At 37.0% G+C, this 14,763-nt stretch overlaps 2 protein-coding genes across 2 annotated transcripts in view; one reads left to right on the top strand and one right to left on the bottom strand.

Annotated features, from left to right (window-relative positions):
- tbcd (tubulin folding cofactor D) overlaps nucleotides 1–14,763 on the top strand; it is a 267,266-nt gene that overhangs the window by 62,247 nt on the left and 190,256 nt on the right. The window contains exons 12-13 of the mRNA XM_048610824.1: nucleotides 875–949; nucleotides 4,518–4,612. Coding sequence (XP_048466781.1) covers nucleotides 875–949; nucleotides 4,518–4,612 — 170 coding nt within the window. The remainder of the gene's footprint in view (nucleotides 1–874; nucleotides 950–4,517; nucleotides 4,613–14,763) is intronic.
- Nucleotides 10,452–14,763, bottom strand: part of znf750 (zinc finger protein 750) — a 16,796-nt gene continuing 12,484 nt past the window's right edge. Inside the window, exon 3 of the mRNA XM_048610825.1 lies at nucleotides 10,452–12,809. Within this exon, the coding sequence (XP_048466782.1) occupies nucleotides 11,969–12,809 (841 nt within the window). The 3' untranslated portion in view covers nucleotides 10,452–11,968. The remainder of the gene's footprint in view (nucleotides 12,810–14,763) is intronic.

The raw sequence follows: 14,763 nt of genomic DNA, 5'->3' as shown, positions 1-14,763 counted from the left end.
CTTCAGATTTTTCTGAAGAAGGGTCCAGACCCGAAACGTCAGCTTTCCTGTTCCTCTGATGCTGCTTGGCCTGCTCTGTTCATCCAGTTCTACACCTTGTTATCTCAGATAATCTCCAGCATCGGCAGTTCCTACTATCTCTGAACCAAGTTAAAGTATGCTGTTTTGATATATCGACAAATTGTGCATAATTCAAAGACGGTCCATCTTCAAATATTGTGCATTCTATAGATGTATTTATGTCTAGATGAATTTATTTAAGAATTCATATCCAATGAATTAATTTGAAGTAAAGCCATTATTTGTGGTTCCAAATTTTATTTAAAATTTGACAGCTTAAGGTGCCACAAACAACAACTAAAATAAATAATAAGTGAAATTATTTTGGTATGGTTGGTTGTCCAAGCTAACATTGAACTTCTTGTTCATCTTTGATTAGTGTCGGGGTTTTTGGGCTTTGGTTTATGTATCTCATCTGAAAGATGGCATTTTGATGTTGCAACATTGTCTCGGTACAATATTAAAATGCTAATCTAGACTACAGACTTGAGTCCCAAGGGAGCTTTCTCCTGACTCAGACAAGCATGCAGCTACTGAGCCAAGCTGATGTTTGAGGGTGGTAACTGAATTCTGGTAGAACAACACTTTTTAAGTAGATCTGTTGACTTATTTCAATGCTGAGCAGATGCTCTCTTTCGTTCATTTATGTCTATAAGAATAGTTGCCAGATTTTTTTTCATGACTCATTTGGCCAATTAAAATGATATTATATTCAGAATGTGTTTTTTTCCCCCTTAAAATTTGATCAGTTGAAAGGAGTAATCGCAATGATAAAAATTAGAATTGAATTTTATATTACTGTACCCTATTTCAGGATTGGAAGAGTAACTGGAAGACTTCCAAAAGAGCTTGCAGATGACGTTGTTGGATCTGTACTTGAATGTTTCAGGTAATGATTTATTATTTTAGTTACGTTTTCCATTTTCTTTGGCCTCATCCAAGATGCAATAAACAGAGTAACAGTTCTGCCTTAGAAGTTTAATACTATGTTCTACTGGGAAAATTGACAAGAGAGCCGGACTGGAATGTACTGGAGTGATATTGGGCAATTTACTTGGGCTAACAAACCTCTTGAATTGATCATTAACTCTTAATTTGAACCCCAGAATACTAGAGAAAGTGTTTTCGCTTTTGGGAGGAAAAAAATGTATTAAGGCACCGGTATTCTATGCAGCTGTGCAGGATTCACAAAATTGATCAATTTTTTAGTGGTGTGGAGATGGCAGAAAGTTGGTGTTAATTGAGCTGCCAAGCAGTATTCTAAGGTGGAAAAACAACTCACGCGGGATGAGATGAATTTGGGGGTCAACTTTAATTTCGAATACGCATTGGTGACCTCGAGTTCAGACTGTTTGTACTTTTTAAAATTCATTTGTGGGATGTGAGCATCGCTGGCCAACAGGTAGTTATTGGCCATTCCTACTGGCCTTTGAGAAGGTGGTGGTGAGCTGCCTTCTTGAACCGCTGCAGTCCATCTGCGGTGGATTGACCCACAATGCCGTTGGGTGGGAATTCCAGGACTTTCAAGGAACTATGCACCTATACCCTGTTCAGCAACACTGTCCAGGGCCCTACCGTTAACTGTGTAAGTCCTGCCCTAGTTTGGCCTACCAAAACGCAGCACCTTACATTTATCTAAATTAAACTCCATCTGCTGCTGTCAGGGTAATTGATATAAAATAACAATTTAAAACTTTCCGACTGGTGTTAACATTTTGGGATATGTATTTGAATGTATTTAGTATTTATTTTGTCAAAAGGACATTTTCCCCACACCTTAGATGTTCTTGGATGAATACATCGTATTTGTTATAATTTACTGTGGATTTAATGGTGTGACAGGCAGTAATTGGTTTCCCAGAACCAGTCATCTTGGTCCTTAGACACCTTTCATCACATCCAAAATTAAATGAAAGATTAAATATCTGGAGGCATCAATAACATTTCTACATGTAACCTGCCTAACTGGACATGAATACCTAAGATGAAAAGAAAAATGGGTTGGGCAGATTTTTTAGTGCTTTGCAATCTATAAGGGGTAACAAAAACGTTGATAAAGATGCTCTCTTCTAAGTTTAGTTGTTGATTGGGCATCTGTGAATGAAGGGCCTTAATCAAGTGGACTTTTTTTTTTGAAGAGCACCTTTCTCATTGCTTTGTTTTTATTTTTGTGCAGGAAGGATTTTAGGTTGCTTACTTATAGTTCACCAACCATTTTGTGTTCCATTTATTCTTGCGTACCAAAGCGAAATGCTTATTTAGATGAATGTCTGAAATTGATATTGAACTTAGAATTGATTCATGTGCCTGTTTTTGGATTTTGTACTTTTACTTTCATTTATGTCATCAATAGAGATTTTTCATACTTTTCATACTTGAAACTTCACATGTTTCTGGACTGATCAGCTTCCGCTGGTTGGCTAAACAGTTCCCACCCTTCTTGCAATTCAATGAAGCATTGTGGGTGGAAACTGCTTAGCTGATATTGTTTTACCTTTTCCTTTGAAATTAATAGTTGTGTTTGACTTGGCAAAGATCTGTTGTTATTCCCTACATAATTCTTGATGTAACTTTTATAAACTGTTGAAATTAACTTTCCAAAAACAAGAGATGAACTGAGGGGAAAAAAAAACGTAAAGCAATCACAATCATCTGGGAAAAGACCTGGGAAAACAATTAGGCCTGAAGGTTTGAAGTTCCCAGGACCAGATGAGCTGCAGCCTAGGATCTAAAAAGAAGTGGCTACAGAGATAGCAAAAGCATTGGTTGTGATTTTCCCAAGTTCCTTGGATTCTGAAAAGCTCCCAGTGGATTGGAAGATAGCTAATGTAGTACTTTTTATCAAGAAAAGAAGGAAATAGAACAGAAAACTTTAGGCTAGTAAGCCTAATGTCTATCATAAAGAAATTACTAGAATTCATCAAAAAGGATCTAATCGTAGGACGTTTTAAAAAATCATGTGACCAGGTAGAGTCAGCACAACTTAGTGAAAGGGAAATCCTGTTTAGTTATTTGCTTTGTGTGTTTTGAGGAAATAATGAGCAAGGTGGATAAATGGGAATATGTGGATATGGTGTTCATGGATTTCCAAAAGGCATTTGATAAGGTTCTACTCAAATTGAGAGCACATTCTTTGGGACAACATTTTAGCATGGGTAAAGAATTGATTTGCTAACACTCAGTAGAGTATAGATAAATCAGTATTTTGGGTTGCAAAGTTGTAACTAATGGAATGCAGATTTATCGGCACAATGGTTTCAATTATTTGCAATCTATATCAATGACTTCGATAAAGTGACACACAGTAATTAGGTTTGCTGATGACACCAAGAAAGGTAGGGAAGTAAGTTGTCAAGAGGAATTGTAGAGTCTGCACAGGGATCTAGACACGTTAAGCAATTGAACAAAAAATTGGCAAATGATTTACAATTTAAGAAACCATGAACTCTGACAGGAAGAATGGAAGAGCAGTCTACCATGTAAATGTTAAGAAAGGATCTAGGTGCCCTAGATCCTTTAATGAATCACCAAATATTGATGTACAGGTACAGCAAGTGATCAGGGTGGCAAATCGAATATTGACATTTATTCCTGGGGGAATGGAATTTTAAAGTTTGGGATGTTATTGCAGCTTGTTGGTGAGACATCCGTTGGAGTGTTATGTACAGATTTGGTCTATTTGAAAAAAAAGATATAATTGCTTTAGAAGCAGTTGTCAAAGGTTTGTTTAATTCATTTGTGGGATGAAGGGCTTATGAAGAATGTTTGGACAGGTTGGACCTACACCTATTGGAAATTTAAAGAATCTAGGTGATCTTATTGAGATGTATAAGGCCCCGAGGAAGCTCGATCAGATTGATACCAGAAGGATGCTCCCAAGAGTAAATTTGTTTAAGCTAGAATTTGATACATCTCTGGTTAAAAAAAGGGAGTTGTGAAGTGCAGAAGGCACACAGGAAAGTGGAGTTGAGACCACAACCAAATCAGCCATTATTCGCCTTCCCTAATTGTTATACTTTATGTTCAAATTACGTCCCATGTAAAGATATTTTATAAAAGCAATATGAATCATCTTTAATAATATTGTTCAAGAAGATTCTAATTTTCTCATCCATAAGGCTATGCCATAATGCATGCAAGTTTTGTTACTGAGCTGCAAAGTCATGCTGTTTACTGTAAATCAAGATGGTGACACATTTCTGGCTGCTTTGTTGATGTGGGATTACTATCAAGTCTCAGTATTGAAATTGTCCTTTTTGATAATATGACTACAGAAAACTTTTTTCATTTATATTGATTGAGCTTAATGTATGCTTTCTTTTAGCTAATCTGCTTAACTGAGTTTGGCTGTTTTTATTTTCTGTATATGTCACATTCAAGTATGTTTTCCTAATTAAACCCCAATAGTTTGGATGTTGGATACTAAATTGCATTTGTATTACACATCTATATTGCAGTTTTCAGGAAACAGACACAGCCTGGCATGGTGGATGTCTTGCCCTTGCTGAACTGGGCAGGAGAGGATTGTTGCTTCCTTCTCGGCTTCCAGATGGTATGTAATAACCCAGAGATGCCTTTTTGTTTTAAAAGAAAGTGCCTTGCCTACCTTTACTAAAAATTGAAGGAGGTGTTAAATAATAGCATTTACACAGCATTTCACATTTTCTCAACAGGAAATATGTAATACCGAGTGGTTTAAAAGATATCGAGAGAACTGTTGCTTTTACTGGTTCTTACTTGAAAGGCTGTGTTCGCTGACACCCTGGAGCATATGCAGTAGCAGTAAAATCTCTGATTTAAATTGGAAAAAGAAGTTAGAAAGCTAACCAACACTTAAATATGGAAAACAAAATTAATGAAAAAATATGTTGCTGGAAAGAAAAACTGCTAAACAAAGTCGATTTTTATTTGATCTTTTTAAAAAAATTGGCTTTATATTACACATGTACATATGCTTACAGTCTGGGAAAAAAACAGACTGTTGGTGTTAGCAGACACTTCATTTTTAAAAAGCTCTTGAGTAGATCATTTGCATTTTAAAAGCAGTTAAGTTGGTTCTGGTATATAACCCAGTATATTTTTTTACACTGACCAAGCTCCACTTGGTCCCTTTGATTTCCATCCATGCTTCATCTGTCCTTTAGTGATCATTTGATTTTCCTGATCCCAGTCCAAAGTGACTCCGAACTCCTGAGTTTTTCCTTTTGTTCTTTTCCTTTCCCAGCCTGGTAAAATTTAACCCCAAAACTGTCTTGCACGGTGAGGGTTTTTTCCTCAAGATTATCCCTTGCAAGTGAGGAGAATCTTCCAGTGTCATTTCAAATTCTCACGATTTTAGTACTTTTAACTTGAACACACATTCTCACCCTGATTTCTACTCTCTGAACCATTTCCAGCCTCTAGTTGCGCCCTCAGCTGGATCTTGATCCTGGCAGACTGCTAGTGTCCATATATTTTCAAGGATGTCTTTGAAACCCTTCCCCTTTCAAAAACCCATCTCACTGGCAATGTGAATCATCTAGTCCTTCCATCCAGGTACAAATTCTGATTCGCTGTCTTTTAGATCCTATCTTGCTTATCTTGTTAATGAATGTACAGTTTACAGCATAACCTGACATTCTCACACCTTTCTGGGACTTTTGGAGATTAGCAGTTCAACCACAGAAAATATAAATGCTGCTGCCATTGTCTCCAGGTGTGAACATTTCAGTTTCTTATCAGCAAAAGAATTTAGGCCGTTCTTTTACCTGTGGCAGTCACATCTGCCAAGCCAGTTGGTTTTGCAGACTTCAAAATAGTTTACATGACCCTCTTCATTTTACTCTAATTTACAAGCACAGATCCAAAACACAATAATCTTATAAACGTCATAATTACACCAATTACTATTAAACGTGCAGTATGCATGCAAGAAGAGTGGACACATGATTTGCTGACAATCTTCATCTTGGACATTTTGAGCCTGGCACGATGTGGATCTGCTTGCTCTTAGTTTTTAATTCTTTCTTCTTTCTTTGACATGACTCAGATTGAGAAACCCATATGCAAATATGCTGTTGAACTGTCTTAATGAGACTGATAGGAACCATAGTTTCTCACTTTTATAATAGAAATGTTATGAAGTGTTTAATGCAGATAGAATTTTTAAAATTCTTGTCTGGAATCTCAATGAGCAAAAGGCTTGAAATTGTGTTGGTTATCATTCTGTGTTTAGAACTTGAACATGTAGGTTTTACATTACTTTGTCTGCTTTAGTTAATCCTGCTCAGTGAACAGATACAACATTGTCACATAGGCATCGTTGGAAAAGTCTGTCACAAATTTGTGAAACTGTTTTTTTTTTGTGTCATCAAAGCAAAAAAATAAGCATTTAATGAGTCAGAAATAAACACATTTTCTTACCGGATCCTCAAAATAACATAATAAATGTCACATAATAAATGATCCCATATAAAGGATTTGTTTTTGTATATTGACCGAATTCTTTTTTAGTGAAATCAAACTCCAAGTTTTGGGAATTGAAGTATCATTCTGCATGTGAAGGAGCTGCCATTTTGTCCTATCAGCTAATCCTTTTGAAATATTATTTATATTTGTAGCTTTCAAATGTGTTTCTGCATTTGTTTTTGAAAGATATTCTGACGTCTCAATGTTGAAATATATGATCAACTTGTAAAAATATTTTATGCCCCATTAGCCGAGAGTTGATAATTATTAGCGCTCATAACTTTCTACTTCTATCATAGTGCAATGTTTTGCTTAATTCTGTACAATTTCTTTTTCATTTTCCTAGTATGTTGTCTCCATTGTATGCTTTTACTACTTTGGGAATGGAAGTAAGCCATTCGTTCGATCTCTCAAGTCTGATTAATGAGATCATTTTCACCTATATCCATTGAGCAGCATCTTTTGCCTGTCAAAAATCTGTTGATCTCAGATTTGAAATCAATAACTGAACTTGCGTCTACTCTTTTTAGGAAAGAGCTCTATTTCTACTACTCTAAAGTATTTTCCAACTTCTATTCTGAATAGTGTAACTTATTAAAAGGTTACACCCCTTCTCCTAGAATCCCATATCAGCAAAAGAACATTCTCTTTCAATGCTTGTCAAGATCCAAAAAATGATTCGTATCACCCTGTACTTGCTGTATTCTGGGGAATTAGAGTCAATTTTATGTATTTGTTCTTTGTAGTTTAGCTCTTGCAGCACTGGTGACTCTGTACTATGCTTTTTCCCAGGCTAATATTTTTTCTAATGTACCAGGCAAAGAGCTGGGCTATATACCCCAAATGCAACCTAACCATAGCTTAGCATAGTGAAATGAAATTTATTTCCTATAAGATCAATTGTGAAATGTTTGGGCTGTATCCAGTTTCAGGGAAGACTGCGTTCTCTGTGAAATGCAACATTTACAAGACACTGTTCCAGAGTTGCTTGGTGGCAGTGTTCAATTCTGCCATTTCTTTGGTGCAAGGCTTATTGAAAGGTTGATAGGTTACTGCTGGGTCACAGATAGTTGGACAAAGAGACAGGCTGGAACCATTTTAGGAGTATAACGGTTAGCAGTACTGCTGGGAAGTTAACTGAAGTGAAGAGTCTCGAACAGTTGGATGACTGTGCTCTTAGAACAAAGTCAGGAAGAAGCTCCAGGAATTAGTAAGTAGCTAAAAGTTGGAATCAGGATTTCAAAGAAGACTTGGGGAGCGTAGAAAGTGGAAAGTTCACTGGCTATGTATTGGGAGGAAGCATGAGGGGCTTGTAAAAAGATACTGTGCACTAATATTACAGAGCAGCTGAGAGAATGGTAGTTCACAGCCTTTAAGCAATATTTACTGCATTCAATTGAGAGAGATTAATGCTCAGGAAATACCCAGGGGCATATCTGGGTTGATGAAAAGCTGGAGCCATACCTTTGAGTGTTGGAACGCAGTGTCGGAGTCTGGGAGAGCATAGACCCAGGAAAACAATGTGTTTGACCAGGACAGAAGCAGTCATTGAGGCAATGGATGACGTAATGACTATTGACAACATGTTTCAAGGCCACACTGGCAATAATAAAGAATTTAATTCCTTGCAAAGTTTAATGAAATTTAATGACCGCTGTCAACAGCGAGGATAGGGCTGGGTGAATTTTTGTCTATTACTTGTAGTTGTCACGTGTTAATTTTGAATATTATAAATAAATTGTTTATGTATTATAGAGTCATATAGTTGTACAACACAGAAACAGACCCTTTGGTCCAACTCAACCATGCCAACCAGATATCCTAAGTTAATCTAGTCAGCATTTAGCCCATATCCCTCTAAATCCGTCCTATTCATGTACCCATCCAGATGCCTTTTAAATGTTGTAATTGTACTAGCCTCCACCACTTCCTCTGGCAGCTGATTCCATCCATGCACCATCCTCTGTGTGAAAAAGTTGCCCTTAGGTCACTTTTACATCTTTCCCCACTCACCTTGAACCTATACCCTCTAATTTTGGACATTCCTACCCTGGGAAAAAGACCTTGGCTATTTACCCTATCCATGCCCCTTATGATTTTATAAACCTCTATTAGGTCACCTCTCAACCTCCAATGTTCCAGGGAAAATAGCCCCAGCCTATTCAGCCTCTCCTTATAGCTCAAACCTTCTAACCCCAGCAACTTCCTTGTAAATCTTCTCTGCACCCTCTCAAGTTTAACAACATCTTCCTTATAACTGGGAGACCAGAACTGAATGCAGCATTCCAAAAGTGGCCTAACTGTTGTCCTGTACAGCTGCAACATGACGCCCCAAGTCCTATACTCAATGTACTGACCAATAAAGGCAAGTGTACCAAACACCACCTTCACTACCTTGTCTACCTGTGACTCCACCTTCAAAGAACTATGAACCTGAACTCTAAGGTCTCTTTGTTCGGCAGCACTCCCCAGGACCCTACAATTAAGTGGTCAAAGAAGGTTGGGAGTGCAGGTGGTCAAGGCAAAATGTGGGGGATGGTGGAGGAGCTCAGCAGGCTACCCTTACCCCTCAGGTGGAGGGAGAGCTAGGTGTCTCTGTGGTAGGCCTCTTTCCTAGTCAAGGGATCCCAGCAGCGTGTCCCTGTAGATGGTAATATTGTTCTAGTATTGTATATTTAGGTATTATTTGTAATAATTCATCTAGAAGTCATCTTTTGTCTACTTAAAAATAAAGTATTAGTCCCTGGACCCTGAATACTAGTCCCTAATCAGATTGTAAAGTAATTTGGTGATCTCATCCAGGATCATAATGTGAAATTGTGGTCTGGTCTGAGATTATAACAATAGCTTTCACAAAACTTCCTTCCCTTTAGTTTTAACTCTAGATGTGAAGGCTAACATCAAGAAAAATCTTATGGTGGGTGAGTGATGTGTATACAAGTGCCCTTCAATCTTTTTGGACCTACATTGTTGCTTTTCACATTTAAAAAATACTTAAATCTAACCTTTAGTCCAAAATTAATCACCTCACACTTAGCTACATTGAAGTCGTCAGTTTTAGCCTGATAATAGCTCATTAATACTAAAGCTTCACTGGGCCTCTTCTAGTCTTGAAATAAGTATGATAAGAACTGTAGATGTACTGCATCTTTTCTGTCGCTTCTATAGATATTTTCTCACCACCCTGTTCAAAGACATTTCTGCACACCTTTGGAATTGGAGAGACTTGACCCTGTGCCTCCCGATCCAGAGGTACGAGCTCTTCCATTGCATCACAAGTACCCTCTCGTTCTTAAGTATATTCATAATGTGCTGAACAAAGTCAACCTAATCATGGTTTTATATTTTGAGTCTCTATGCAAACTAGAATCTTCTTTGAGATTTTGTATAATTGTGTCACCATCTATTAATAATATGTACAACTGTAAAATCGTCACCACAAAGTTAGAAGTTGTGATTTCTGGGTATATGTACATTCGAGGCTTTTGAATGTTTGGCGTTGCTTTGAAATTCACACAGTAATGAAGGCAGGTTTCTGAGCACCAGGAACTGACAGTATGTAGTATTCAACCACAATGCAAAATTCATGGATTAAAAATGGAAACTTAATTTTAAGTTCAATAATAAGGAACTTTAAAACAATATTTTAAATCAAATTTTCATCTCAGTTATCTTCCTCTTCATTCTGCTGCAATGGCTTTTTGATTGATTTATCTATTCTGTTTAAATACTACAAGTAATTGAGAATTTTGTCTCTGATACCCTTATAGTTAATACATTTTGGTTTAAGAAAGCTATTCATTTTTTGGTGTGAGTAAATACCAATCTCTTTTGTACAGAATCAAGCTATAAAGATGTTCTTATTTTAAGTACTAAAAGGTTATGAGTTCAACAAGCAATAAAATAGGTTATTATTTTTCTTGACAAACTATCTTTAATCCTGTCACAAAAAACATAAACCATTTATGGTATTAAAGAATTAACATCGCAACACATTTCCATCACCAACAGTTTCCCTAAAATATAAATTAATGTCCATATTTTTTCTGTACTGTAAAACCCTTGTGACTTGATTTCCCTAGTGCTTCAAGTGAAACTAATATAAACAGAATTAAAAGTACAGTATTTTAATCATCATCACAGTATGCAAAGTAATTTATAAAATGCAAAGGAGTAGTGTACGTATACATTTTTGTACCTGTCCTTTCATCTGGATCAGCTAAGGGTCAGTTTGGATTTGAAAGGATTATTTCAATTGCCAGTTAAAAATGTGAATGTCAGAATTGAAGTTCTTTAATTTGCATAACAAAATCTGCAGTTACAAGAATGTACTTTTTATTCCTCTTAGTTTTGGTGCTAAAATTTCATTGGTAGTCCATATATTCATTACATAGTTGAGTCAGAAGTTTCCACTTAATTCTAATGGTGTTGTACTCATAACTGAAACTACTATTGATTCCAGATTTTACCTAATTAATTGAATTTAAATTCCCTAGCTGCTGTGTTGGGACTTTATTTCATTTCTATGGCTGATTAATCGTGGCCTTTGGATTGCTGGTCTGGTAATAAACCACTGGGTTACTGTACCCTTATGTTTTGTAGCAAAACAAGCTATCCCAGTAGGTTTCTATATACAGAGGAGAAAATGTTTGCTTTAAGAATGATCACTGCATAATGTTAAAAAAATTTAGCCCTCTGGGCTTAAGATTGAAATATCTGCTCTTTGGCGTCCTGTGTTGACTGGACTATTGTGAATTTCAACTATTCTTTAACTTGTACACTTACTTTGATTAACTTGATTTCACTGCCTTCTATTAAAGTCTGCCTTCTAGTTCAAGTAAGTAATCTAAATGTTCTTTTAAGTGCTTGTGGCACATTGACCATAAACTGTGTCACAGAGTTAATTAATTTTTTTTTACTAGGAAGTTAACGTACTTAATTGCTCATTTCACCTGAGGTAGTTGTGTGAAGCAACCTAGAGCCAGTTTATTGTCAGAGTTTGAATTAGATCACCAACTGCATTTTTCAATTTATTTTTGCGGCTTGTATCATTTGAAGCCAGTTTGCTTAAAATAAAAAGACTAGTTGGTCCTGATAGATTACTTTGCTCCATTTAATTTGAGCCGCTATCCCAAAGAACGTTACTCTTCTGGACATCAGCAAACTGTATTTCACAAAATAATGCCAACTGAAAATGCAGTGGATCCTGAGATACTTCAAACAGAGACTGTTGGTGTTGAGCTATAATCTGTCACTTTTAACCAACACCCAGTATAGTGTGTATAATAACATTTATAAGTAGACAGAAAGTCAATGAGGAGTTTAAACACACCCTCATCCTAGGGTGTGTTATGCTTCTTGGTGACTAATCTAGGCTTTGAAACCTTGATGTGAACAATGGTTGTCAACCTCACATGGTTTAATAATTTGCTACTCTGGTTTCAATTGGAATTGTACCACCTTATGCAACTCTGGTTTTCTTTCTCAAATTGAATATTCTATCACAAATGTTATTCTTTACAAGTGTTGTCTCTGATTGTGTTTTAACTGATTCTTCATTTGACCTTTTTAGGCTTATTGGTTTCTGTTGTTTGTCTAATTTGTCAAATGCAATGTGTTCGTCTTCATAGATGGGGTCCTCCAAACTAGTAAATTGCCCAGTTGGCAAAAGAGACCATTCCTCATTATATTTTCCATCGTTAGATTCAGCTAACTGGCAAAGAGCCACAGCAGCTGACTGCTTCTGTTCATCATTACAGCTTTGCGTACTTCTCATAACTTTTAAAGATTTCAGGTTGCTGACAACAATTTCTTTCCATTGACCTGTTTTGTTGTGATCTTTGGCAGTACTAAGGTCTTCCACCGGCTTAATCTTCACGTCAGAATGAAGAGATTTATTGCTGATTAAGTATTTTGCTTGTGTCCTTGATTCTTTAGAAGTGCTGCCTACTTGTGGTGGGATGGAACCTTCAGCTGTTTGCCAGCAATGATCATGCTTAGCTTTAACAGAGAGGTTTAAAGGTACTTCCTGTACATTTATAGAAGTCTGAAACTCTTCATCTTGTGGGCAATCATTGCCAACTGAAGAATTTTCATTTGAGTCATGTGGCAAATTATTAGTGTTAGTTCCAAACAGCTTGTCCTGCTCTGTTTTTTCTTTGTCCTTCTTGGAAAGGTTTAAAGGGATCATGCTGCTGGAGCTTGTATTTGAGGAGATTGGCGAATTACCATGGCCATAATCCAAAATGGTGACATTAGAAAAAGTTAGGTTAGATGTCGAATCCTCATTGGCACCTAGAATTCTGTAAGTAGAGTAGTAAAATATGATTTACAGACCAAAATATTTTGACTTTTGCATATTTTAAAAAGACACAGACATATTTATATAGCACCTTCCACTATCTCAGGATGACCCATTGCTACACCATCCATCACGCCCGACATTCACTCCCTCCACCTCTAATGCACTGTGGGCATTTGTGTAGCTGGTAGAGGTAAAGTCATCATAGTCCCAAAGAACCAAAGGATTGGTCTCTCATCAGAGAGAGATGACTAGTGGGGAGTTTAACCTGAGGATCACCACATCGCAGGCAAGGGGCAGGATTGAGAAGGCTAGATCTTCTTGGTAACTTCAGCCAGCACGGGAATTGAACCTGTGCTGTTGGCATCACTGCACTGACAAACAACAATCCAGCCAAGAGAGCTAACCAGTGCCCCACCTACAAGCTGTAGCAAGTCAGCCAGACTCCTTCAAAGATATCTTCTAAAGCAGTGACCTCTACCATCTAGAAGGACAAGGGCAGCAAATGCATTAGACTACCACCCCTGAAAATTCTCTCCAAGTCAGACATCCTGACTTGGAACTGAATCACTGTCCTTCACTGTGACTGGGTAAAAATCCTGAAACTCACTCACAACATTGTGGATGTGCCTACACAATGTGGGCAACAAATGCTGCCTGAGTCAATTCAAGCACAGAAAAACGGTAACCTGTTACAAGAGCTTTTGTCTTTAGTGGTGTTGCTTCATGTTATTGAGGGCAATCGGAAAACATCTTTTTTTGTTAGATAACACCATTGAACCTTTTATGTCTGCTGGCATGGACAGACGGGTTCTTGGTTTAATGTCTTATTTGAAAAATGGCATGCACTGTGCTGCACTGAAGTACCAGTTTAGATTATACATCCTCATCTTTAGAGTGGTGTTTGATCTCTCAGCTGACTTTAACAAATCTCACCACTGAGCTAAGGCCACCTCAGAGATTGAAGAGAATCTTAGAAATGCTGAAAGCAAAGAAAGCACAGTGGTGATTAAACCTCCAATTAATTAGCTTATTAAAAATGTGTTGCTTATGTTTTATAAGAACATAGCAGCACTTTAAATGGTTATTTATGGTTAGTCTACTTATATGAAAATGGGGTCTAATAAATTAATGAAATGTTAAGAAATTGCACACATCTTTGGTTTTACCTTTGCTTTGTACTCTGTCTATTTATAAAAGGTTGAAATTATTGTGAAATTTTAAACAGTTCTGGCTATACCGAACTTAAGAATAGTGTCCATTTTGGGTGCAATACTTCATTAAAAATGTCAAGACTTTAGGGATATTTACCAGAACAGAGATGGGTTGAGCGATTTCAGTTATGTGAGGAGACTTTGGAAGCTGTATTATTGTTCTGAGAACAGAGAAACTTGAGGAGTAATTAAATAAGGAGAAGTATTCAAAATATGTTTGCTTTGGTAGTTGACGGTTAGAGACTGTTTCCATCAACAGGAGGGCAGGTATTTGGAGAGTACCAAGTGAAATAATTGGCAAAAGACACAGGCGAGACAACAGAATTACTTTTCACTGTGAGTTATGAGGATCTGGATTGTACTGTTTGTATGAGTGATGTAAACAGATTCAACAGTAACTTTAAGAGTGGAGTTGGATCTGTACTCGGAGAAATTTTCAGGGCTACAAGAAGAGAACAGCAGTGGGACTAATTTTCAAAGAGCCGGCACATGCATACGTGTTGTTTTGAATGGATGCCTGCAGTGCTATATGTTTCTTAAAGATTAGCAGTCTATGTCCTATGTTACTTTCTGAAAATGAGCATGATGGATAATACAGCAGTCACATTTTATTTGGGTTAAATTGCTGAAAGTAAAACCGTCTGTAATTCGTGAGCTGAGTTTGATTCCATGAATGATTGCTAATTTGTAAAGGCTCAGAGATAGTAAGAACTGCCGATACTGGAGTCAGAGATAACACAG

Source organism: Rhincodon typus, chromosome 23 (assembly GCF_021869965.1).
Source record: "Rhincodon typus isolate 14 chromosome 23, sRhiTyp1.1, whole genome shotgun sequence".
NCBI lineage: Eukaryota > Metazoa > Chordata > Chondrichthyes > Orectolobiformes > Rhincodontidae > Rhincodon > Rhincodon typus.
Note: the sequence above shows the minus strand (reverse complement) of the source record. Positions and strands in the feature narration are given on the sequence as shown.